The following is a 26,770-nucleotide window of genomic DNA, read 5'->3' as shown; positions in this document are numbered from 1 at the left end:
AGAGAAGTCTCCCCTTTCGCAACAGAGAGCAGCGCCACCACAGCAACCAGCTGGAGGAGGTCACGTGACCCGATGAGATCATCGTCTCTGCAGTGTGGATTTTTTTTCTTCTTCTCATGGAAGATGGATCTACCATAGAGACATGAATCTAGGCACATGCCTAGGGGCCTCATCGCCATTAGGGAGCCCAGACATTGAACGAAATCAAAGTTGATTGTGGAAACCCCCAAAGCTGCGCAATTTGAGGCGTGTCAATTAATAACAGTTATTGGGCACCCTTGAAACTGCAGGAATTTTAAAGAAGCATATACAAATGTGGAGGTTTCCTTATGTTAGGATATATCTTTTTCAAAGGTCCTATTGTCCATTCTCTAGCACCAGCTGCTTAAATCATGATGTTACATATCTTATCAGTTTTCCTATTTTAATATGCACATTATCAGTATTGTATCCTAAGAACACATACGAACCATTGTAAGCTATACTGTCTGGGAACTGTCTGATGACCATGAATCCAGGTATTGTAAGAACCGATAAAAAACTCGCGTCTAACGCAAGACATCACTCCATTCATAGTTTTAGAACATTCTAATAATAGGCCATTCAGCTCTTAAATCATAGTGGCCAAAAGGGGAAGGACTGTGTTTTCTAAACGTATAATGTATTGTAAACTGAAGAAGAAACACCTTTCCTCTGAGATTGACTCAGGGTTGGGTCCAGCTGCTGCAGCACTGTTTTGTACTCTATGTGTAATTTTCAATAAATATACCACTTGTGCAATAGAAAACATCTCTCCTCTTTCTTGGAGCAGTCAACAAAAGAACTGATTCTGATTTTATTCTAACACTTACAAAAGCCAAATCAATGGATATTGTGGAAATGCGTGCAGTGACAGACAATCTGAAGGAAATATACCCATGTGAACTTGAGGAGGCTTTACAGCAGAGTTTTACCAGTTCATCTCAACAGTGAAAAATGAACAATCAGTCCTGGTACCTGTATAAGAAGCTCAGAGAGCTAGGCCTGAGGGATGCTTTCTATCCATTTAATCATTCACTGCTACTATTAGTGTTAGCTTTGTCCCCGAAATTGGATTTATGTATGTAGTTTGTTTGTATCATTTATTTGTAAAAATGTTTTACTCTTCTCTCAGTTTTGAGCTCATTCATTTTACTGTGCTTTGCTATGGAAGGCCATGAATGCAAATACAGTCTAGAAATGCTGTGTCCACACGTAGATTTTTGACGTGTCCAGTAGATTGTTTACTTGTGTCCACGGCCTGACATCCAGACAGCCTGATGCTGTGCAATAGTGCATAGTGCAAGCCATAGGAGTGTACAGATATGTGTACAGACACAGGCAAGGTATATGTACAGTAGGATGAACAATAGTGCAAGCCATAGGTATGTACAGATATATGTACATGCAGGAGCGAGGTAAGTACAATAAGTTATACAATAGACATGTACAATGCAGTGGTTATCAATAATATGTACAGTATATGTACTATGTGCAAAAGCAGCAATGTTCACCCTGTTGGTGGGAGTGAACGGGGCTGGGGCTGGGGGGGACTCGGATGTGCAAAGTTCATCCTGTTTGGGGGTGGAAGGGGGGGGGGGGGGGGCGCTAGAGGTGTAAGGCTGTTCAGTAGCCTGACAGCTGTGGGGAAGAAGCTCTTCGCCAGCCTGCTGGTGTGGGAGCCTCGACTTCTGTACCGCCTCCCATGTGGGAGGAGGGCAAACAGTCCGTGACTGGGGTGAGAGGTGTCTTCGTCTGCAGACACCGCATCTCCTGAAGGTCAGCTATGGCAGGGAGCTGGGCACCGGTGATGTACTGGGCAGTTTTCACCACCCGTTGCAGGGCCCTCCGGGAGAGACAGAGTAGTTGCCATACCACACTGTTATGCAGTTGGTCAGGATGCTCTCGATGGTGCACCCGTAGAAATTGACCAAAATCCTGGGAGACAGCTGGGCTTTTTTCAGTCTCCTCAGGAAATAAAGGCGCTTGGGTTTTTGACCAGAATGGAGGAGTTGAGGGTCCAGGAGAAGTCCTCTGAGATGTGGACACCCAGGAATTTGAAGCTGGAAACCCGCTCCACCTCCATTCCATTGATATATGGAATACATTTAAGCTAAAGCTTGACACTAAGAAAATGTTTGCTCTGAATTTATTCAACTACTGTAGATTCACATCTGGTGAGCAGCAGTGGATCCTTCATTGTCTGCAGTCAGTAGGACTTCTCACCTCAGTCATTGCATAAAGCAATATGGTTGGATTCTGAATACACTAGGGGTGCAACGGTTCTCGTTTTTTTTACGGACGGTTCGGTTTGCCTTCTACGGTTCAATACACTAGTGAACCGTGACGGTTTTTGGTTTATGCTGCGTTTCATTCAAAGTCGGAGGTGGAGTTGGTCTGGAACGCAGTTGCTTCTTGTTCAAATGTTTGTTCATGGTGAGCGGAGTTGAGAACATGGCAACAGTTTGAGGAAGCCCTGGATTGCTACAAATCTGTGTTGTGGGGTCATTCATTCTGGTTTTGGTATTGAATACAGCTATGAGGGAACAAAAACAGTGAACAGAAACGTGTGTCGCAGAAATGCTTAACGCGTGTCGTATATGCGCTTAAAATGCGCACAATGCATATATTGGCTGCAGCTGTCATGGCGTGCATTTTTACTTTCATTTCTTCCTCTCCTATTATATACTAGTCCTCAAGCCTAAGAGGCACTTTTTTGTGACGGCAGCTGGTGAAACCGTAAACCACTCGCGTGAATTCAGTCGCATTCATTGTTATTGTTTTCTGGAGGCTAACGGTAAGTGATACATGGCTTGTAAACATACTTTAATTTTAGGACGTGTTCAAAGGCAAGGACTGTGTGATCATCTAATTATGTGTAGTTATGTGTTTTTAGCATGTTGATGTTCTATCAGCATGTTGCGATGTTATTAAAATACAGTTTAGACATTCGTAGCGCTGCGCTTTGTTAGCCGCTAGCTGTTAGCAGCGTTTGCTTCCAGTTTTCTGGATGAGAGTTTAACCCGTTGTCTAACAACATTCAAATGACTCTAACTTCGTCATCTTTTTTAGGATTTCAATGTATGACACATCATTTAAAAGCTTACGACCTGTAGTTCAACAACAAGTCACATTTGAAAGTGTTTATGTATTGTTTTTACATTTGAAAGTGTCTTTTGTTTATATATATTTATATTATACAATATACCAGTCATATTCTGGAATGTGTCTAAATGTTAAAGTTCCATAAGTATAAGCAAAATAAAGTAAAGTAACAGTTTGTAAATAAACAGTAGCATTTTAAAAAAATTAAAAAAATACCGAAACCGAACCGTGAACCGTGGCCAACTGAACCGTAGCACCCCTAGAATACACAGAGATGTGTCCTTATTTTCCATTAAGTCAGAAATCTGTGAAGAGTTGGGCATCAGAGGATTAAGGCACAAACAGCTCTCCTCTATCAAGGATGATAATGACACCGGTAACAAAACCTTCCATCGTCCGTGTGAGGATGCGAGCGGTACAAGATGGAAGCAAGGTGGAGGCAGACTTCAAAATCACCATTTGCTTATTTATTTTTGAGGCACCAGGTGTATTTACAAGGTTGGTTTAGTGAAAACAAAAAAAGCAAAAATGTTCTGAGACATAAAAAAATAAAGAAAATAGATAATTATTCAAACTTGTCAAAACAGAACTAAACTCTAAACCATAAACATAGGCACAGACTACTACAACGTTACACTAAGGAGATCTTTTCTGCCTGCCGCTATAACATTGTACAACTCCTCCTTCGCCTGGCTCCATCAGGGTGATCAGAGTCTGGCTGGAGGATGTTAAATCTTACCTACTGTACAGTATATAAGGTCTCAAATGATATTGGTCTATCTGTATTACACAGGACTTGAAAATAAGTATACTTTTTACAAGTACATTACATTACCACTTTAAGCACTTGCAATTCAGTATACTTTTTAAAAGTACACTGAAGTACAACTTACATAAAGCATACTGTTCACACAGGCCTTTTCCCTAGCCCCCCCCCCCCCCAAAAAAAAAACTTCTATTCCAACCTCAGTAAATGACCTTCTACACGATTTCAACTTAAAAATCACAAAAACCATTGATGATATTGCACCCATTAGATCCAAAGGCATCTCTAGTAAGCAAAAAGCTCCCTGGAGAACTGCCCCATCCGTAAAGACCCAAAAAAGAGAATGTCGTAAAGCAGAGCGCAGATGGAGAAAACCAAACCTTCAAGTCCACTATGATATCTATAAAGAGAATCTTCAAAACTATAACTTAGAAATAAGAAGCGCCAGGCAATCGTTTTTCTCTAAGATCATAAACAATAACATCAATAATGCCCGCATCCTTTTCAGAACTGTTGACAGACTAACAAATCCCCCAACACCCATTGCTCAGGAATTTCACTCGACTAGTAAATGCAATGAGCTTGCATCCTTTTTTAACAATAAAATAGAAACCATTAGACAAGGCATTAGGTCTTCTGTGTCAGGCATGAAAAACATGTCCCCATTAACAACCCCAAATAGGGCGGACATAACAACCATGTCACAATTTAACACCATCGATTACAAGACCCTAGATAAAATGTCACGTCTTAAACCATCCACCTGTGCCCTTGATGTCCTGCCAACAAGATTTAAAAAAAACATATTTAGCTGCATGGCAGGCGAACTAATACAAATAATTAACACCTCCCTTTCATCAGGAATCTTCCCTGAAGCCCTGAAAACTGCAGTTATTAAGCCTCTACTAAAAAAGAACGGCCTAGACCCATTTGTACTAAACAACTACAGACCCATATCAAACCTTCCCTGTACAGGAAAAATTATTGAAATGGTTGCCCACGAACAACTTAGCAATTATTTGACCCTAAATGATCTCTTTGATGACTTTCAATCAGGATTTCGCCCCCTACATAGCACTGAAACGGCCCTTATTAAGGTCCTTAATGACATTCGCGTAAACACAGACTCCGGAAAAATCTCGGTTTTGGTACTACTAGATCTTAGTGCTGCCTTTGACACTGTAGACCATGACATTCTAATAGATAGACTAAAAACCTGGGTAGGACTTTCGGGCACTGCCCTAAACTGGTTTAGATCCTACCTACAGTACAGGACAGAAGCTACTATGTCTCCATTGGCATCTTTGTATCTGACCAAATTAAAATGACATGCGGGGTTCCCCAAGGGTCAATCCTTGGCCCCCTTCTATTCAATCTCTACATGCTTCCATTGGGACACATCATAAAAAAGAAACAAAATTGCCTACCACAACTATGCGGATGACACTCAAATCTACATAGCCCTCTCACTGAACAACTATAGTCCCATTGACAATCTCTGTAATTGCATTGAGCAAATAAATGCAAATAAATGCCTGGATGACACAAAACTTCCTCCAACTAAACAAGGACAAAACAGAGATAATTGTATTCGGTGCACCTGACAAAAGATCGAAAGTCAGTGCAAAACTTGATTCTCTCTCTCTTCAAACTAAAAAACTGGTCAGAAATCTTGGTGTAATTCTAGATTCCGATCTAAACTTCAACAGCCACATAAACTCGATAACTAAATCAGCCTACTATCACCTGAAAAACATAACAAGAATGAGAGGTTTCATGTCCAAGCAAGACCTTGAAAAAGTCATCCATGCATTTGTTTCGAGTAGACTTGATTATTGTAATGGTCTACTAACAGGCCTATCTAAAGGAGCTGTTCGTAAATTGCAGCTCATCCAAAATGCCGCTGTTAGGGTCCTAACAAAAACAAAGAAATTTGAACACATTACACCAATTCTGAGATCCCTGCACTGGCTACCAGTCTCTCAGAGAATTGAATTCAAAATCCTCCTAATTACATACAAATCACAAAATGGTCTTGGACCAAAATACATATCAGATCTCCTCCCACCCTATATTCCCACAAGGTCCCTATGGTCAGCTGAGACAAATCAGCTAATAATTCCAAGAGTAAAAACAAAACACGGTGCAGCAGCTTTCAGTCACGCTGCTGCATGCTCCTGGAACAAACTCCCTGAAGAAATCAAACAGGCCCAAACCCTTAAAATATTTAAATCTAAGCTAAAAACCTTCATGTTTTGCACCAGTTATGATTAAACACAAACATTTCTATCAATGTCTTTTTTCCATTAACTATTGTCTTTTAAATGTTTTATCTATTTACTTCTTATATTTGCTTTTATTCATTGTAATTTTTATTTTCTTATGCTCCTCTTGCTGTATTTTTAAAATATGCATGTAAAGCACTTTGAATTGCCCCTGTTGTATGAAATGTGCTATACAAATAAACTTGCCTTGCCTTGCCTTGCCTTACTGTTAGTGTATTACACAGGATTGAAAATAAGTATACTTTTTATAAGTACATTACATTACCACTTTAAGGACTTGCAATTCAGTATACTTTTTAAAAGTACACTGAAGTACAACTTACAATGAACTAAATTAAAGTGTACTTTTTGTAAGTATACTTGAATACACTTCTAACTTACTACACTTACATACAACTTAAAATACACTGAAACTAAAGTACACTCTTTATAAGTATACTGAAATAGCACTTTAAGTATTGCACAATTAGTATATTTATTTTTAGTACACTCAAGTTGAACTTAATTAAACTATTTTGAAGTACACTTTTTAAAAGTAAAAAGTGCTGGGATCCATTGTTTTCTATTCTGCCAATTTGGCGCCGTAAACAAAGTTTCGTGACTTGAGTCACGTGACGTCCGGAGCTCTATGGCTGAAACTCTGCAGTGAAACAAGAGACAGACTACAATGACATATACAATGACATTATACAAGGAAATGTTATGTTCATGCATGTAATGTTATTGTTTGGCCATGTAAACATAGGGCACGGGGCTTCCGTTTTATCATGATCAATAAGATTATGAAATGTATCTTACCTTTGTCATCGACTGAATCCTGTGACGACTGTTTGGCAGTTTTTCTCCCACTATTAGACTCAGCGCCCTCAAATGCCACAAAATGGATCAGAGTGTAAATTCTGAATTAACAAAAATAGAGTGGAATGTAATAACGGTAATAGTTGGAAAATGTCAACATAATAGTTCATCATAGGAAATGCTTTGTAAAAGCAAATTACATACTGTATATATTTATTTTTTTACAAATGTCATAATATGGATATGTTTTAATCAAGGGGTTGATTTAAAAATGCATATTCCTTTGTTTTAGAAAAGGATGATGAAGATAATCACCTGTGATACAACATGGCAAGAAACTGCAACACCAGTAAAGATGCAAAGCCCAAAAGAAACATCAGTCCTATTGGGTCCATGTGAATGTAGTCCCCAGTCAAAGAGTTATTGACAAGGAGCTTTGGGATTCTGATAGAGATTGACAGTCCAATGAGCTGAAGGCAGAAAGTTGCTACCAGCCAGAGGGCATTGCAGATGAAAAAAAGAAAAGTCAGCTGTATAAGAAGAGGGGAAGGTGTAATTTCATTAATGGCACGTTCAGAAGTCCCTTACCCTAACTCCAATCCTAACTCTAACTCTAGCTCTACCCCTAACCCTAGCTACAGTCCGAATTTAAACCCTACCTAAATGCATTCTAACCTTAACCTATTTGGACCTTGCTGCTATCCGTCCCCAACCTAATCCTGACCCATACGTTGACTCTCACCCTAACTCTCACCCTAAATCTCAACCCTAGGTAATCTATTTCAATAGTATCCCACAACCTGCAGGATACAATGAAGGGAACGGTCACAAGTGTAGAGAAGACATCTGAGGGCCTACTACACATGCTCACCTTATTATTATTTTGTTTTATCTTTTTAAATTATTATTATTACAACGTTGTCAAGTTATAGACAATACAACAGGTTGCCGAATACATTTTGATTATCATCTATCCCTCTACCCCCATCCCTATCCATATCCCACCACCCCTCTCTCCATCCCCCTACCCTCCATCAACCAACAGAATAATAAAATAGAAAGTAACACAGACAGGTAGCAAGTACAGCATCCTGATTTAGCCAGAAGAGCTTTTAAGTTGGATATCAAATGTGTCCAGATTAAAATTGTGTTTGGTCGTGCATCATTGATTCTTGCTGATCAGCATGATAGTTCCAGGTAAGAAATGTCCAAAAAGCTCCGAAGCCAGTGAGTTTTTTTTTAAAATATCATGAGGAGGTTTCCAATGCTGGACAATCATCTTCTTCGCTGCAGTCAGACCTGCCAGCAAGACTTTGCATGTTTCTTTCATGAGGGAAAGGTGGGAATCGTCATTTAGAAGATGTACAACATTGGAAATTGTACCCTGGTTAGTTCTGCAAGGGTATTACTGTAATATTGTCATTGAGCCCTGCTCACGCGAAAAAGAGGGGTTTTATGTCAGCGCTCAGTGCAGTGCTGCCATCTTGCTTCGTGCCTCACTGGAAGCTTGCTCACCTTATTTCTGAGGTTCTTTAGGTCATTTGCAATTTGTCTCTGTTTCCCCTTATCTTCAGCCAGAGGTTCTAAATATCGTTTTAGGAGCTCTGTCCAAAACTCCTCTTCTTCCTGAGGAACACAGTTATCACACTGATCAAACTGATCAAATAGACCTACTCTGTCTGACGTGCTAAAATGTCAAATATTATGCTTCAACATGATTATATGACATAAACTAAAGAGTCTTTTGACAATGTATAATCTTTAACCCCCCACATATTTCAATGTCAATGTGCAAATTACAGTATTACAAATCATAATATCATGTTAGTGATCAAATAATAACATTATACCTTCTCAAGAACATCCTCATTGAGAGAGAAATCATAAGACTTTTTCTGCAGTTGTGCTACCCAGCCTGTAGACATACAGATGAGGGGTGTTAACACATTGTAAATGAAAGGTTATGAGTTAGGATGTGTCTGTGTTTCTTACATGTTAGAGAAATAGTATACTGTAATATTTAACGTTTTATTTAGCAATCACACAGTGGATAAGTGTGGTAGTATATCCAACACTCACTTTGTTCAACACATTGACAAGAATGGAGTTCCTCACCCCTAGAACAAAAAACAAACCCAAATACAATATTTAAGATGCAGTGGTGGGCTAAGACGACAGCCTCCACGTGGCCTCCTCTGCAAGTAACAAGAAATGGTGCAAGACCAACTTGTGAAACTAATGTCGCCAACCAAACGTCGAGGGCCAGCAAGGCCTTCTCTGCTGACCTAAACATCATCAGAAAATGAACATTTAATTTAGAGATATTTTTTCCACAAATATGTATTAAATTATTCCCTTAGTCTATACTCTTCATTTCATAGCTTTCCCCTTGGTTGTGCTGCTTCCAGCCATTTGGAGGGCTGGCCTTTAGCTTTTATCCAATCATATTTCAGCCATAATGTGTTGCCAGGGTACCAAGAAATCTGCCCGCCTGCAGATTTAAGTGTCAAAATTTGGCGTGACACCGCCTGTAATTCAAAGTGAACGAGAAAAGAACTGTGGCGTACCTAGTCAGATCTCGAGTTGGCGAGCAAATCCGACAAAGGCGCCTGCTGTATGGCGCAGCACCTGATCAGCACCTGCATGTCTTTTTATTGGATACGCACTATTGAGAGGCAGAGCTAGCAAACTGAACTTGATCGAGCTAATTTGTGTAGATGTAAGCTGTTGTTCTACAAGCAGCCACAATGGCTGAAGGAGGAGAAGAGGTAGATTTGGTGACAGATATTATAACAATGCCATTTTCAAGAAGAACCTTCCAAGAAAAGCTAGACATAATCAGAAGAGAACGGCCAACCCCGACGTTAGGGAGGCTATCCATGTAGAAAAGGACTTATTGGTGGAACTGATAAACTGAACAACAGAGTCATTGAAGTCTTCTTGAGGAAAGAAAGGAGGATGGATTTTGTGTTCAAATAATCAGTTGTTTTGGTGAGTACAAAGCATTTTATTTTTTCTGCAAGAGATATACGGAGCGACCCTGGGGTCCGTAGATATACAGTATGTGTGGTGTTGCGCACTGGCTCAGCTGTGTGAGTAAGTGGGGCTTCAATCCAATCTTTTAATCACTTCCGGGGGTGCACCCCCGTGACCGTATGAACATGAGGAAGATAACCAGCCTTGAATGGACTCGATACGGTTCTCCTATCGAGATCGACAGACCGATAAGCAAAGTTCGGGAAATAACTGACGCTTTCGTTTTCATGCAATGAATTTAATACACCCAGACAAGGTGCTGCTATAACAAAAATGGCAACGCCCGGTTATACTGCGTTTCTGTCTAAATGTATAGTTTCTAGAGCCATGGCGTGTCATAATGATGGTATTAAGAGGTGGAATAATTCAGGTAGGACTGTGTAGGACATCACTGAAGGCCTAGGTGTGAAATGTACCACCCGCCACTGTTAGGATGACAGAAACTATACATGCAAGTGATGAGTTAATCTAATACCTCAAGATGTCACTAACATACCTTCTATTGTCCTGAAGGTTCAGATCAGCATTGTCCTCAGGGTTCTCAGAAATAGCCATGGTTAATGACACTTTCTCATATTGATTTGCCTCCATCCCACGATCCCAGCAGAGACACTTGCAGCACTTTTTGGCCTGCTGGATGTACTGTGTGATTAAGGCCTTGGCTGGTGGCGGAGGAGCAGGCTGACCGCCTGTCTCGCGGGTGCCCCAGGACACGTTGTTCATGTTGACCATGGAGTAGATGGCCAGCAGGAGGTAGCTGCTGGGGATGCAGATGATGTAGAGCAGGCCGTAGATGATCAGGTGGGACTCCTGTGGGTGCAGCGCTGCGGTGGTGGCATACATCAACACCAAGCCTATGATGAACATGCCGCTCGGAGTATAAATGGTCTGCTCCTGAATCATGCTGCCTGCATGGACAGAAAGGGTTAACATTATGATCGAGAAAACACATTGAGTTTGAGCAGTTGTGGGCCGTCAGGGCCAGCAAGGCCTTCTCTGCTGGCCTAAACATCATCAGAATATACATTTAATTTTGATATATTTTTTCCACAAATATGTATTCAATTATTCCCTTAGTCTATTCTCTTCATTTCATAGCTTTCCTCTTGGTTGCACTGCTTCCAGCCATTTGGAGGGCTGGCCTTTAGCTTTTATCCAATCATATTTCAGCCATAATGTGTTGCCAGGGTACCAAGAAATCTGCCCGCCTGCAGATTCAACAGTGCCAAAATTTGACATGACACCGCCTGTAATTTAAAGTGAACGATACAAGAACTGTGGCATACCTAGTCAGGGGCCTCATTTCTAAAAAAAGTACTTGAACGTCATCTTTGACTTTCACGTAAGCAATTTTTTCTAAACGGACGTAAGCATTATTTATAAAACGGGCTGCGCTTGTTTAAAGTTGCGTACGTGCTTCCTTCTATAAATACCAACGCAGGTAAAATGAACGCAGGTGAATGAGGTTTGTATTAACGCCCTGTGATAGCGGCTCAATTATAGTGGCTGAATTAAGACAAGTGCTATAATATAGGGTAGGCGTTCGTCTGGAAGCGGGAGAGGGCAGAGAAGAGTGTAAGGTTTGGGGGGTCGCTCTTATTGTGGAGCGACCCTTTGGCGTCCTCTGGTGTTTATGTATGTATTTTTGTCTGTCCTAATTACTGTGATTGTTACCTGGTGTGTCTTGTTTTGGCTGTGGCTATTAATATCCCTCTGTTTCCTCTCTCGTTGTCGGTTGTTCACTATATGTTGCGTTCGTTGTGTGTGTACGGGTCTTCGTAGCCTTATCGTTCCTCGCCTGCTTAGGAAATAAGTATCGAATGACTATTGTAAGTACCTTGCCCTGCCTTGTTCTATTGACTGCCTTTTTGCGAGACTAAAGCCATCTCCCCTTTCTGTTTTGTTGTTTTGTTTCCTATTATTATTTAAGCATTTATCGGAGACTTGCTTTCTCCTCTTTTGTTTCATCGCTTACTGTGCGGTTATTATTATTCCTGTTTGCTCAAATAAAGAGTACCTTTATTTTTGAATCATACTCCTGCATCCGTCTACTCTGTTCTACTCTGCACCTGGGTCCAAATACATTATCCCACCGTAACAGAACAACCGACCACTATGGACCCAGCAGAGGCAGATCAGATTCGCACAGTGCTGAATACCCAGGGGGCTAAGGTAGCCCAGCAGGAGCGGAACCAGCTGGCGATGTTAGCTGAGATCCAGAAGCTGACCATCGCCGTGAATAACCTGGTGGCCGCTCAGATCAACCCCAACCCTCCAGCGGCAGCAGCAGCCGTGCCTCCTCCACCTCCGGTGGCCACTCGGGAACCCCGACTACCTCCTCCCGAACGCTATGATGGACGTCCAGAGGGCTGCAGAGAGTTCCTGACTCAGTGTTCGTTGATCTTCAGCCTGCAGCCCCCGACCTTCCCCACCGAGCAGTCCCGAGTGGCCTACATCATCACCCTGTTGACGGGCCGTGCCCTTTCCTGGGCCACGGCCGAGTGGGAGAGTCAGTCGCCGGCGTGCTCTGACGCTACAGCATTCACCCGGGAGTTACGCAAATATTCGGCACCTCCCGGGTGATATCGGGGCACGAAGCCGGTCGGCGGCTCACGGCGTGTCGACAGGGGGATCGCAGTTCCGCACTCTAGCTAAGGAGGCGGGGTGGGAGGAGAATGCCCTGGTCGTACTCTATGCCCAGGGGCTCTCGGAGGCGATGAAGGACCAACTTGCCCTCCGGGAGCTCCCAGAGCGGCTAGACGGCATAGTGGAGCTCTCGGTGCGTGTGGACAATCGGCGCCGAGAGCGATCACGTGAGAGAGGCTCGTCGAGGAGCGCTCCGTCTCAACCTCGGGAGGGAGGCGGCTCGGTGGTTCCCGGAGGAGACCACGGAGGAGGAGGAGGCCATGCAGCTGGGCGCAGCACACCTCTCCAGCACAGAGAGGCGGCGTCGGCTGGACGGGTCACCGCAACAGCGCCTGTCCAGGGACCTCGGGAAACGGGGCAGCCCGCTAGTGTCGGGAGGGGTACTAGCAGGTGGGGACATAGCCTCGGGTTTCAATGACCCACAAACTTTTTGTTTTGTTAAGGTGCGGTGGGGACACTGTACCCAGCGAGTTCGGGCTCTGGTGGACTCAGGGGCAGCGGGGAATGTAATGGACGAGGGCCTGGCCTGGGGGTGGGGGGGTTCCTTTAGAAGAATTGAAGGAACCGGTTCCTGTTCGAGCCCTAGACGGTCGGCCATTGGGGTCGGGGACCATTACCCAGCGCACTATGCCAGTACATATCCAGGTGGGAGGGGGTCGTTGGGAACTCATACAATTTTTTATTGTGGCCTCCCCTGATTGCCCTATTGTGTTAGGTCACCCCTGGTTAGCTTCTCTCAACCCCCGCATAGACTGGTCCACAGGTCGACTCTCCCTTGAAGCAGGCTCAGTCACTGTGCGTACTGAGTCTCCGCCCACAACTCTCGCATCCCCGTTGCAGTCCCAGTTCTCGCCTCTCCCCCACTCCACCGCTCTTCCTAATTCCCCTGGCCCTTCTTCCCTTTCCAGCCACGACCTGACAGGTGTGCCCCGGATGTATTGGGACCTGGGGGAAGTTTTTAGTAAATCTCGGGCCAAGAAATTACCCCCCCATAGACCCTATGACTGTGCCATTGATCTGCTGCCGGGTACTGTGCCGCCGCGGGGACGCCTGTTTTCCCTCTCCCGCCCGGAGACCCTCTCCATGAACGAATACATAGAGGAAGCACTGGCCGCGGTTCATACCCGTCCTTCCACCTCGCCCGCTGGCGCAGGCTTCTTCTTTGTGGCAAAGAAAGACGGGGGACAGCGTCCCTGCATTGATTACCGCGGACTAAATGACATTTCCATCAAGAACCGCTATCCCCTGCCCCTCATGGATACCGCCTTTGAGTCACTGCAAGGAGCGAGGGTGTTTACCAAACTGGTTTTACGGAATGCATACAACCTGGTGAGGATTAGGGAGGGGGACGAGTGGAAGACGGCTTTTAACACGCCTAACGGACATTATGAATACATGGTCATGCCCTTTGGTCTCGCCAATGCACCCGCAGTATTTCAGGCCCTAGTCAACGACGTACTGCGGGATTTGATTGGTCGTTCGGTTTTTGTTTATCTTGACGATATCCAATTTTTTTCTAAGGACAATACACTACATCAACATCATGTACGTCAAGTCCTCCAGCGCCTCCTCCACCACCAGTTATTTGTCAAGGCAGAGAAATGTGTCTTTCACGCCGACACAGTTTCATTCTTGGGGTTCATTATAACACGGGGGGATTCACGCATGGACACTGCCAAGGTTAGTGTGGTGTTAGACTGGCCTCGCCCCTCCTCCTTGAAACAGTTACAGCGGTTCCTAGGGTTTGCTAATTTTTATAGACGTTTCATTTGCAATTTTAGCGCCCTAGCTGCCCCTTTAACTGCCCTTACCAGGTCCACCCTCTGTACGTTCGCCTGGTCCTCGGAGGCGGAGGGCGCCTTCGTGGACCTCAAGCAACGGTTCACCTCTGCTCCGGTCCTAGTCCATCCGGACTCGGAAGTGCCATTCCTGGTGGAGGTGGACGCCTCCGATGTCGCGGTGGGGGCGGTGCTCTCCCAGAGGTGCAGGAAGGATGGGAAGGTGCATCCCTGCGCCTTTTTCTCACGTCGGCTGTCCTCGGCAGAGCGTAATTACGACGTGGGAAACCGTGAGCTGCTGGCCATCAAATTGGCCTTGGAGGAGTGGAGGCAGTGGCTGGAGGGGGCCGCACAGCCGTTTGTGGTGTGGACGGACCACAAGAACCTGGCCTACATCCAGGGGGCTAAGCGCCTCAATTCGCGTCAAGCTAGGTGGGCGCTGTTTTTCACACGCTTCCATTTCTCCATCTCCTTTAGGCCGGGATCCAAAAACGTCAAGCCGGACGCCCTCTCCCGGCAGTTCGATCCGGCGGACCGGGAGGAAAAACCCCACCCCATTGTTCCGGAGGCCCTTATTGTTGCCCCTGTGTCGTGGGGGATCGATAAAGTGGTGAGAGCGGCGCTCAGGCGGGAGCCTGATCCGGGGGGAGGACCCCCGGGGAGGTTGTATGTGCCCAAGACTGCGCGCTCACGGCTGCTGCAATGGGCGCATGCGTCGTCCCTCACTGGCCACCCCGGGGCTGCCAGGACCCTGGCACAGGAGGTTCTGGTGGCCCACAGCGGAGGGGGATACGCGCGCCTTTGTGGCAGCCTGTCCTGTGTGTGCACGCAGCAAGACCTCTCGCCAGCCTTCAGCGGGGCTACTCCGACCCCTCCCCATCCCCAAACGCCCCTGATCCCACATCTCCCTTGACTTCATTTCAGGTCTCCCTTCCTCTGACGGGTTCACTACCATCTTGGTGGTAGTGGACCGTTTCTCCAAGGCGGCCCACTTCATCCCCCTCCTCAAACTCCCCTCGGCCCGAGAGACGGCCGACCTGGTGGTGCAGCACATCTTCCGGGTGCATGGTCTCCCGCAGGACATGGTGTCGGATCGGGGTCCTCAGTTCGCTTCCAGGTTCTGGAAGGCGTTCGCGACCAGCCTCGGCGCCTCCGTCAGCCTGTCCTCCAGTTTCCATCCACAGTCCAATGGGCAGACGGAGCGCGTCAACAAGGACCTGGAGGGCGTGCTGAGGTGCTACGTCTCCGGCAATCCGGCGACGTGGAGTCGGCAACTGGCGTGGGCGGAATACGCCCACAACACCCTCCTCTGCTCATCCACTGGCCTATCCTCCTTTCAGTGCCAATATGGCTATCAACCCCCCCTAAGCAGGAGGAGGAGGCGGAGATGCCCTCCGTCCAAGCCCACATCGGTCGCTGTCGTCGGACCTGGAGGCGGGTGAGGGCGGCGCTTCAGTGGGCGTCGGTTCGGTCCCAGCTTCAGGCCAACCGCAGGCGTCGCCCGGCACCGATCTTTCGCCCGGGGCAGAAGGTGTGGCTCTCGACCCGGGACCTCCCCCTCCGGGTCGAGTCCAGGAAGCTAGCGCCCCGTTTCGGGGGTCCATTCAAGGTGGTGCGGCGGGTGAACCCGGAGCGTATAGACTACTACTCCCACCTTCCATGCGGGTTCACCCGACCTTCCATGCGTCCCTCCTGAAGCCCTTTGTCACTTGCCCCATGTCCCCGCCACCCCCCCCTGTTCCCCCGCCACGCATCATTGATGGACAGACTGTTACGAGGGGGGTCAGCGAGGATGACTCCCCGATGCCTCCTGCTGGTTGAAGAGCAGCATCACTCATGCCCTGGAGTAATTACATGATTATTGTCACCTGTGAGTGTTTGTATGTGTATTTAGGTGTGTCCCATTTCCCTGTTCCCTTGTCAGTTGTTCGTACTTGTTAGCGTCTTGAGAACCCTTGTTTGTCCTAAGGAATATTGCGCACCATACTTGACTCTGTCCGTTCGGTCCTGGAGGACTTTATTTTACCTGTCGCTACTTCCAGGTATTGTTGACTATACTTAGTGTTTTGATTTGTTTGTGTTTACGTGAAGATTGCAATTAGTTTATGGAGCCTTGTTTGCTCGTCTTTTGTTTTCTCTCTTGTTTTTTGTTCTTGTTATTATTATCGACTCGCTGCGCAGAGCCTTGCTTGCTCCCCTTTATTTTTGTGGTTCTATATCACTGTCCTGTATGGATGATCATTGTATACATCTCAGTAAAGAGAACCTTATTTTATTCATGTCTCGACCTCAATTCCTCTGAGTCGCACCGCACATGGGTCCAACACCACTTTACACCTAGAACATTATACCAAAACGTAACACAGACAGTCTATACGGTACGGAGGATTATGGATCCACAGAGGACGCCATCGTGACGACTCTCCACTCCACCCTATCCCACCTGGAGGGGGGGAACAGCTACGTGAGACTGCTCTTTGTGGACTTCAGCTCTGCTTTTAACACCATCCTTCCAGACAGGCTAGTGACCAAACTACTAGACCTGGGACTATCACACTCCATCTGCGCATGGATCAAGAACTTCCTGTCTGACCGCCCCCAGAGGGTGCGGGTGGGCTCCCACACCTCCACAGCCCTCAGACTCAGCACTGGGTCCCCCCAGGGCTGCATGCTGATTCCCATCCACTACAACCTCTACACCCACGACTTCACCCCGTCCACCCCAGCAACTCCATCATAAAGTTTGCAGACGACACCACCGTGGTGGGCTGCATCTCGGGGGGGGGGACGAGACGGCGTACAGGGATGAGATGGAGCAGCTGGGCAAGCTGTGCAAGGTTAACAACCTGCTGCTGAACCAGTTAAAGACCCAGGAAATCATCGTGGACTTCAGGAGGAACAAATCTGAGGTCCAGCCCCTGCTCATCGATGGAGGGAGCGTGGAGAGAGTCTCAACTCTCTGATTCCTGGGGGTGCACATACAGGAGGACCTGTCCTGGAGGACCAACACAGCAGCCATCATCAAGAAGGCACAACAGCGGCTCTACTTCCTGAGAGTCCTCAGGAACTACCACCTCAGACAGGAGCTGCTTGTGACCTTCTACCGCTGCACAGTGGAGAGCATCCTCACCTACTGCATATGCGTGTGGTTCTTCAGCTGCACAGCCGCAGAGAGGAAAGCGCTACAGAGAGTCGTGAGATCGGCCCAGAAGATCATCGGCGCCCCCCTCCCCTCTCTGGAAGAGCTGTACAACACACGCTGCCTCAGGAAGGCCTCCAAGATCTCCAGGGACCCATCCCACCCTGGGAACGAACACTTTGTTCGGCTGCGCTTAGGCAGGCGGTTCAGGACCATGTTCGCACGGACAAACAGACTGAAGCTCAGCTTCTACCCTAGGGCCATTCAGGCCCTGAACACAGCCAAGACCTAGGTTCTAGGCTCTGGACAATCTAGACAATTTGATGGCAGCTACTAGATTGTAAACATAAGTGCAATTGAAATACAACTGTGAACATTCTAAATCTGCTACTGCGATACTTTAAATGAATGTGCAACAAATATTATGTGCAATATGACAACCCATGTTTACATAAGGTTCACATATAGGAAAAAGTTAGGATATTTATAGCATAGCATAGTGTACAGCACAGTGTTTATTGTATAGTAGATAGTGTACATAGCCTTTCTTTATTTATGTCAACCAGCTCTTTTCTCTTTTTTGTTTTTACCCTTGGCTCTCTTGTTTTTAGTCTTTTTTCCAAGCACCAGGGGAGCCCCCCCTCCTAAATGTTGTTGTACGGTACCTGTACTGTATAAATGACAATAAAGACCATTCATTCATTCATTCATTCATAGATCGTCTTAAGAGGGGAGCGAGACAACTAACACACATCAGACTGATGTTACCTGATGCATTTTGTGTATGTTCTGTATGTCACACAGCTCCACTTCAATACTGAGGACGTGTGGAAGGCACTACTCCATCTTGCCCCTCTAACTGCGTAACACACACGGGTTACACCAACATGGGCATAGGTGTGCACTGTAGACTGCGGTGCTAGACTACTGGATCACCCCAGGCCACAAAATATAATTTGTTGAACAAAACAATTGGTCTTATCTTCTGCAAGCAGAGAGAGTTATTTATTTATGTTGATTGTGATTAAGGACCTAGTGTAGTGTATCATTTACCTATGATGGACAAAATCACTCCTGTCATAAGAAGTGCATAAATCACACTCATGAAGGCTGCTATAGTGATCTGTGTGTCAGATTTCAGCTTGAAGCACAGTCCCAGGTATACCACAGGGGGCACTGTTGCGATGAGCAAGGCAACGTTGGGATCAACACTGAGGATGAATGTGAAACTTCCTGAAAGACAGAAGATAACCATGATTCGGAATAATAATAATCACCATAAATGTTTTTCTTTGTAGTGTGGACATAATGTTTTCATTGCCTTCACTCGCCAGATGAAACCTCCCAGCATCTGCAGCTGATAAAAGCTCTAAGATTCCAACAGGTAGAGTTGTAGTGGTTACCTGCAGTCATCAAGCAGAGAGTAGCCGGGCCCAGGATGGAGGCAGCCATGCTGATGATCTGGTAGAGGATGAAGGGTGTGGAGATGGAGCTGTTCCTCTGGGAGGTCAGGCTCCCTGTGCCCAGCAGGTCGATGGTGTTGGCCAATGAGGAGGGACCCCAGCGACGCCGCTGGTTGTAGAACTCCTTAAAGTCCTGGGGGGCGTTGGTGTAGGCATCAGATGCAGCGTTGTATTCCACCCTCCAGCCCTGCTGCAGTAGCAAAGTGCACAGCCAGCGGTCCTCACCTGGGACACAACAGAGGGAAATGTGTGATCTGGAGATCTGACTGTAGGATACAGTATGTCTACCATTATTATGGTACCATTGTTATCTTTATCTAACCTAAAGTCTCAGTTATAAATAAAAAATCATAGAGTTTCATAGGAGTTCATAGGAGCTAATCAAATCGTTGATTAAGAGAGACTTATTAGCTAAGGATCTGGCATTGAAAAGTACTAGCTTGGGTGGTTTTGTGTTTGGTCTCTGTGTGGGCTGTGTGTGGCAGGGTACAGAAATTAAATTTGAGGGCTGTATAAAACATTCTGACTTGCGATTAACTGTTCTGTTACTGATATGAACAGAGATAGCCAGAATTGAGAGTCCCAGCTTTATATCAGGAATGTCAATGGTATCAACTCTATGGAAGCGGGGACTGTTCATCAACTGACTGTGGGTATCAGGGGAATGGGTGTTGTAGATAGTAATAATAATAATAATAATAATAATAATAATAATAATAATAATACATTAGACTTATATAGCACTTAATATACACTCAAAGACGCTTTACAAACTGAAAAGATTGAGTAGTAATAATAAAAGAAAGTATAGGGGCCTAATTAAGGTAGTGCTGGGGACACATGGGAAGGGGAGGGGGAGAGGGTTAACTGGTGAAGGCAAGCTTGAAGAGGTGGGTTTTGAGGGCCTGTGGCAGGTTGTTGGCTTGTTGTAGAAGACCATGTTCCTTAATGTTGGAAATGAATCCTGGAGACTGACAGCTTGGCAGATTTAGGCGGAGGAGTTCGTAGGTGGAATAAGTGATGGTCATTATATCCAGTGGAAGGGTTAGCCAAGCCTCGCCGGACCCTAGTAGAACAATGTCAAAACCACAGCAGAAAATTCGGAATCCCCAGCGATACTTGGTAATCTAATACTAAATCTAAATCTAAGTGTCTTTGTAGGACAATCTACTCTGTATACTGCAATTACACCTAGATTTCGGGCGGAGAAGCGGCGAACAAGCAACGCCAGCGTCCTCTCTCAACCAAAAAAGAAAAACTTTGTGAGAACTTTGTGTCTCTTCCAAATCTTTTGTTATTTCTGAGACCGTTAGGTTAGGAAGACAGTGGATATGTAATTCTTTACATCTTATGTTTCTGATCGCCGAGTCTCCAATCAACAAAGTATCTTTTGGAGGTGAGGTCTGTTTCATCCCCTGCATATCACACGGAGAAGCAGAGGAAGGAGGGGGTGTCCTTGAGCTTGTGTCTGCAGGCCAGGGAGTCACCGGGGGGGACCGGTGTCTCTGACTCTGACTCGCGTTGTTCAGTCATGCAAGCCCAAGGCTCGGGCCTATCTGTTGCTAATGATGCTAACGATGCTAACAAGGACTTCAGTTGGCTGCTTTTCAGTAGTTTTGCCAGGGGATAATTAATCTGTTCAGTGGATTTTGCAGCTGGCACCTGCTTGACTAGCTTCGGAAGTGTGGATTTTTATTTAAATCCTTTTCAAAGGCTTGCGTGGGTGGAGAACCATTTTCGTAGCGATTCTCGAGTGCAGAGAGTCAGCTCTGGAGAGTATATTCCAATAAATCGACTCTCTTTGAAAGATCCACACAACTTTGACAGATAGCAGGCATGGTAGGCAAAAAATAGTCGGGAAAAAACTGCAGAAAAGAAAAGGCGGGGGGGAGCGAGCAAGAAGCACATCTAACATCCTTCAACACCCAGTGGAATCATAATAATAATAATAATAAATTATCAATATTAGTTCACAGGTTACTCATGATAATGTGGAGGAATAAAGTTCTACCTTGATCATACTGGATGTAATGGCCGGCCTCAGTGGCCTTGGTGGTGTATCTCTTCATCACATTGTCGTCCATGAGAGCTGAACCCCTGTAGAGACTGAAGCAGCCAGGGCTACAGAGCACACAGCCAAGCACGTGCTCTGCAGTCTTCTGCAACCAGTGGCCCACAGCATACTCAAACTTCTGATACCACACCACAGGACCTGAGTACATTTAGTTTCTTAGAGGCCAGTATTATGTTAAGAAAACTGTGTTAGTTTGGAGAATCATGTGTTCAGTTGTGGCTGTCTGGTAGAGGAGAATTGTAAGATGCAGAGACATAAGATTCAACAGATGAATATGACTTTTGAAGTTGTGATTTTTCATTTAAGAGTCATTTTATATGTGAATCCCCTTACAAAACAACAATAATTACAGCAGACAAGTTATATATGCAGCATACTGTATATATATGATTGGCCTACCTGTGCCTGTAGGGTGAATCCTGCCACATGCTGCCCCTACTTTTGGGTAGAGTTTCAGTCGATCTATCAGGAACATAACAGCAGAGGGCTGAACGTCTGTGTCCCCATCCAGTGCTAGGAGATAGGTGTTGTCCTTCTCTTTCTAGAAGAATACAGAAATGCATCCATTTGATAATGATGCACAACTAGGTAACGAGACTAGAATGAAAGTGCATCTGATAAATATGAGAAGAGATGGTTGTGTGTGTGTGTGTGTGTGTGTGTGTGTGTGTGTTTGTGCATGCATGTGTGTATGCTTTTATTTGTGTTTACCTTCAGCTTTTCACTCAGCTCGCTCTTATCTTCACCTTTCTCAAACATCTTGAAATACTTCCTATTAAGTCGCCAACCGAGGATATAGTACATGTACATAATCTGCAAAAACCACAGAATGACTACATTATTTCTAACCTAATCTATCATATGATGCCCTGGGACTGTACTACATCCCATTACATTGATTCATAGCCTTGATCTTAGGAATAACTTACATAGGACAATAAATCAAATATGAAATGTGACTAAAGGTGTAGAATATGTTCTCACCTGAGACCATCTCTTCTTGTGGCGGATCAGCAGCTTGTCCTTAAAGTGGACCATCAGTATGTTTCCGTAGGGGAGGTTGTACTGCAGACGTCCGCCGTAGGGGGTGCGTATGATTCTCTGGCTTGGGAGGGCAGACCTCACTTTGAAGAGGCCTGGCTCCTCAGAGAAAATACTGGTGATCAAAGAAAAAGAAAATGAAAAGTGGATGTAGTGCTGATGGTATTCTGGCCATATCTTGCTTTGGTGGATTTAGAGACTATTGTAACTCTATTCTAATGTATGGGTATATTTACTGTCAAATATTGCTTACGTGTAAACCTCACAGATTACTTCTGACAGGTTTTCTGCATATTCGTTGACATGCCGTTCTTTACTCCGTTTAACTTCTGTAAAGGCGTCATCAAAGTAAATATGGGCCTCAAAGCTGACATCTTTGATTGGGAGTTTCCTTGGCCTGTATTTGTCCAGCCTGGTAAAGAAACATATTTGTTAAACTATTCATATGATTTTGTACTTTAACATGTACTTTGACAATTGTGTCAGTATGAATTGAATATAATAACAACAACAATAATAATAATAATATATTAATAATCATAATAATCTAGTAATATTAATAATAATCTGACACATTACCTGAACATTGAGATTACTATTTTCATCATTTCATCATAGTTCTCATGCCACATTGTTGCACATAAGTATACTGTAACTGGGTCAGCTTGCTCCCTGGTGGTGGGGAATATATCAGAATTACAGATTTAGATTAAATAACCTCATCCCCATTCTCTCTCTCTCTCTCTCTCTCTCTCTCTCTCTCTCTCTCTCTCTCTCTCTCTCTCTCTCTCTCTCTCTCTCTCACACACACACACACACACACACACACACACACACACACACACACACACACACACACACACACAGACACGCAAAAAACCTCACACTCCTCACAAAACATTGGGAAATCTTGCCTCTTCTGTTTGATGTTCTTCTGAATGTCAAATCGTGTATTGAGCAACATAGACTGTTCCAGGAATGCCCCCTCATACAGCCTCCGAACAAACAGGTCCTGTGTCCTCTCAATTCGTTGGATCTGGAGAAACCAGATGTATACAGTGGATAGCATCAAACCTAACCACCAGCAGAATGCAGCTCCCACCATAAGGGCCACCACCTTTGGTTGTGTCATGTCCCAGACACAGATCGTGCGAGTGATGTCTAGAACCAGCTCATCAAACCAGTCAACATTGTGGCCTAGGCCCACTCCAAGAGTGATGTTATTACAGTATTTTGAGATGCCATAGAAATAATCTCTGAGGTCAATTGTGTTCTGGGCATAGACAAGGACAGGAACAAGGAATGCTGCTAGAACACCAATGGAGGCCAGGTACAGTGGCAGAATGAAGCTTTGCCGGTGTACGTGCATCTTACAGGCCACCACCACGAACCAGTGGCACAGAGCCGAGGACACTATCTGGACGGCCACTATGACCCCAATGACTGTGCTCACATTGCCCGGAACTGATTTCACTGAAGACCAGTCCTGGCCTGAGAGAGGGATGTATGCCCCTACCACTGCCATGGTGACAAAGATCCTGACCAGGCTGGAGAGAATGCTCACTATGATCCCGGACTTCCCTATGTCCTCAGATACACTGTTCAGGAAGCGGTTCTCAAAGAGGGTGCCGTAGTTCTCCCACCAGTTCAAGGAGACCAATAGGGTCCCAGTAATGGCCAGACCGACCGGGGTGGCCATATCTCTGTTTGCTAACAGGTAACTCATGGTGAAGAGCAGGTACCCCACCGGTGTGAGGGTGCAGGAGATGATTGAGGGTATTATGTATTTCTTCTTCTCCTTAGCAAAACACTGGGCGCTCAGTTGGAGCACCGAGGACAGGATGCTGACACTGTTCAGCAGCATCACGTTGGTCATAATGTCGAAGAACGGCATGGCGACGATAGTGAGAACTGCTGCCCCCAATGCCACCAGGAACTCAACACATAGCACCTGGAAAACAAGAGCCAGAACTAATCAATGCCCTGTTGGCATTACGTAAGTCTTACAAAAGGTTTGAACAAGGTGGATGGAATACTGAAGAATGAAACACATTATGATTCAATTAAATTCAGCTAAAAAACTGTAATCATCACCGAAGGGCAATTACTTTGGGCATAGCTACAGCTTAAAATACAGTCAGAACATGTAATTCAAGATACAGACTAACACTGTTCCAATGAAGAGAAACATGACCATCCCACCATTTCAATGAAGCAGGAAGCAGAGCTCAAATACCCAAGTATGACAAAAGATTAAGGGTATTTGATTCCAAGAAAAATAGGGATGAATTCCTGTTAATTTACCCACAGCACCGTCTTTCTTGTTGGTTTCTTGGAGCTTTTGAAGACACCTTTCCACAGGCTTTTGATGAGGAGCAGTACGCTTGGTCCAATGATTGCACAGCTGACACTCAGTAGGGCACATGGCTTCTGACCAGTTGGGACTGTCTGGGTTGCGTTACTTGATAGTGTTATCAGGAGCAAAAAGGATGACTGAAAATTGTTCAGAATAACAGAAACAAATTAAACCTGTAGCCTACATATTTTTCATGTTGTTCTTTATTATGTAAAAATGTGAATAGATATTGTTTTGAATTAACAAATTCAGTGACACTTTAATTACAGTCTCCTAATTTCCCAATAGTTAGGGTTAGAAAAACGACATGGTATAATTATATAATTTTATACGTATGGCAAAAACAAATGCAATATAATTATAGAATGATATAGTTATTACCCCACCATTATATACAGTATTAGTTACTCTAGGATTCAATGTTACTCGTACCAGAGTGTGGTCATTCAAGTCCTGTAATCAATGAATTATTAATTTAAATAAATTATTGTTTTAAAAAAGAAAATGTCATTAAGCCTAATATTAAGTTAATATAATATGAGTGTAAAGCAAAGTATTAACGCACATTCTAACAGTAAGAAACCCCTTTCAAGAAAAAATGTAATCCTCACTCACAAAATAACCTTACCTTGCTAAGTATGGCAAAAACAAATACAAGAAGGCCAACACTAGAGCAGCATAGCCATTTCAGAAACCTCACTAGTTGCCGTGGTTTCTCTTCTTTCTGGATGTCAGGGACCTCTCTAAATGTGTCCCAGGATTTCCTACAGCATAAAGAATTCAGCATCAAAAAATCCCTGTGGATGGTGATAGCTATATTACTTCATGATTATCCCATATGTTAAATCACAGGCAGCATTTATTCAGATAAGGTCATTTCAAAAGCAATAGAACAAAGCTGTGTCTAAATATTGTATTATACCTTCATGTGCTATCCTCTGGCTCTGTGCATTTAAACATATAATCATCATAATATTATATTATATTTAATTAATCCCCAAGGTTACATTACTTTAATTTAGCAGAATAAAAAAGAAAATGATTTAATGCAAAAAAACTATTGAGTTACCTGACAATATGCTCTCTCTGTACCTTATCCATATTTGTCCTGTTTCTTGCATGCACTGTGGGGTCAGCGCAGGTTTTATATGTGCTCTATGAGGTGACTTACAATGGGGGAAACTGGCAGCTGTCCCAGTCAGACCAGTTTTCTTTTACTTGTAATGATCAAGTGAATCACATTCTTTTCCAATAGACCTATTTCCACACATATCCTGTTTGTTTTTTAACAATGGCATATGTATCAGTAAACACAAAAGACAAAAGTACAGAACAGAAGAGAAACATGACCATCCCACCATTTCAATGAAGCAGGAAGCAGAGCTCAAATACCCAAGTATGCCAAAAGATTAAAGGTATTTGATTCCAAGAAAAATAGGGATGAATTCCTGTCAATTTACCCACAGCCCCGTCTTTCTTGTTGGTTTCTTGGAGCTTTACAATGGCTTCTCATTCACCCATACACACACGCACATTCACACACCAATGGCGGCAAGCTACCATGCAAGGCGCCAGCCCGCTCATTGGGAGCAATTTGGGGTTCAGTGTCTTGCCTAAGGACACCTCGACATGTGGCCAGCCAGGGTTTGAACCGCCGATCTGCCGACCTTGCGATCATTAGACGCCGGCTCTACCTCCTGTGCCACAGCCGCCCCTTTATGTCCTTTTTGTTTTTTTAACAATGGCATAAGTATCAGTAAACACAAAAGACAAAAGTACAGAACAATAGACTATCACTTTAATATTTCACAGTACATCAGTGCTTTATCTCAAGTTATAATGTACATTATTACAGTCAACATATTATCACCAAATACTCACAGTAAAAAATGTTTGTCCTATTACTTTCAGTAACATCTTCATGTAATATTTACTATTTTTATTTCCATACCTTTTATCAAGAAAAGGTGTTATTGTCATCACTAGTGCATTTTGCACAAGATCTTTTACTCAGACATCTTCTTTACTGTCCTTCAGCTTCTACTGGTCTATGGCTAGTCAATGTGAGCAGTGAAGTTGCTCACCCTGTTTTACAAGCTTATCAAAGTCAGTTTAAAAAAGAAAAGGCCTAAACCAAAAATATGTTTTAATGTGAACTGATGTTCAAGTGAATCACATTCTTTTCCAAAGGACGGGCTCTCAATAGACCTTATCTCAAGTTATAATGCACATTCTTTGTGTTACAGTCAACATATTACCACCAGA

At 44.5% G+C, this 26,770-nt stretch overlaps 1 protein-coding gene across 1 annotated transcript; it reads right to left on the bottom strand.

Annotated features, from left to right (window-relative positions):
- Positions 1-1,644: 1,644 nt before the first annotated feature.
- On the bottom strand, positions 1,645-25,606 carry LOC308165458 (chitin synthase chs-2-like; the record flags this gene model as incomplete). The annotated part of the gene is made up of 15 exons (XM_080539613.1): positions 1,645-1,864; positions 7,432-7,502; positions 8,488-8,598; positions 8,823-8,887; positions 10,605-10,916; positions 18,625-18,804; positions 18,975-19,259; positions 21,046-21,246; positions 21,508-21,649; positions 21,820-21,921; positions 22,093-22,264; positions 22,403-22,561; positions 22,729-22,821; positions 23,037-24,100; positions 25,598-25,606. 15 exons carry the CDS (start codon positions 25,604-25,606, stop codon positions 1,645-1,647), a joined length of 3,186 nt encoding a protein of 1,061 aa, XP_080395739.1.
- Positions 25,607-26,770: the final 1,164 nt, after the last annotated feature.

Source organism: Nansenia antarctica (assembly GCF_963989245.1).
Source record: "Nansenia antarctica genome assembly, chromosome: 9".
NCBI lineage: Eukaryota > Metazoa > Chordata > Actinopteri > Argentiniformes > Microstomatidae > Nansenia > Nansenia antarctica.
This window is presented reverse-complemented; position numbering and strand designations above follow the sequence as displayed.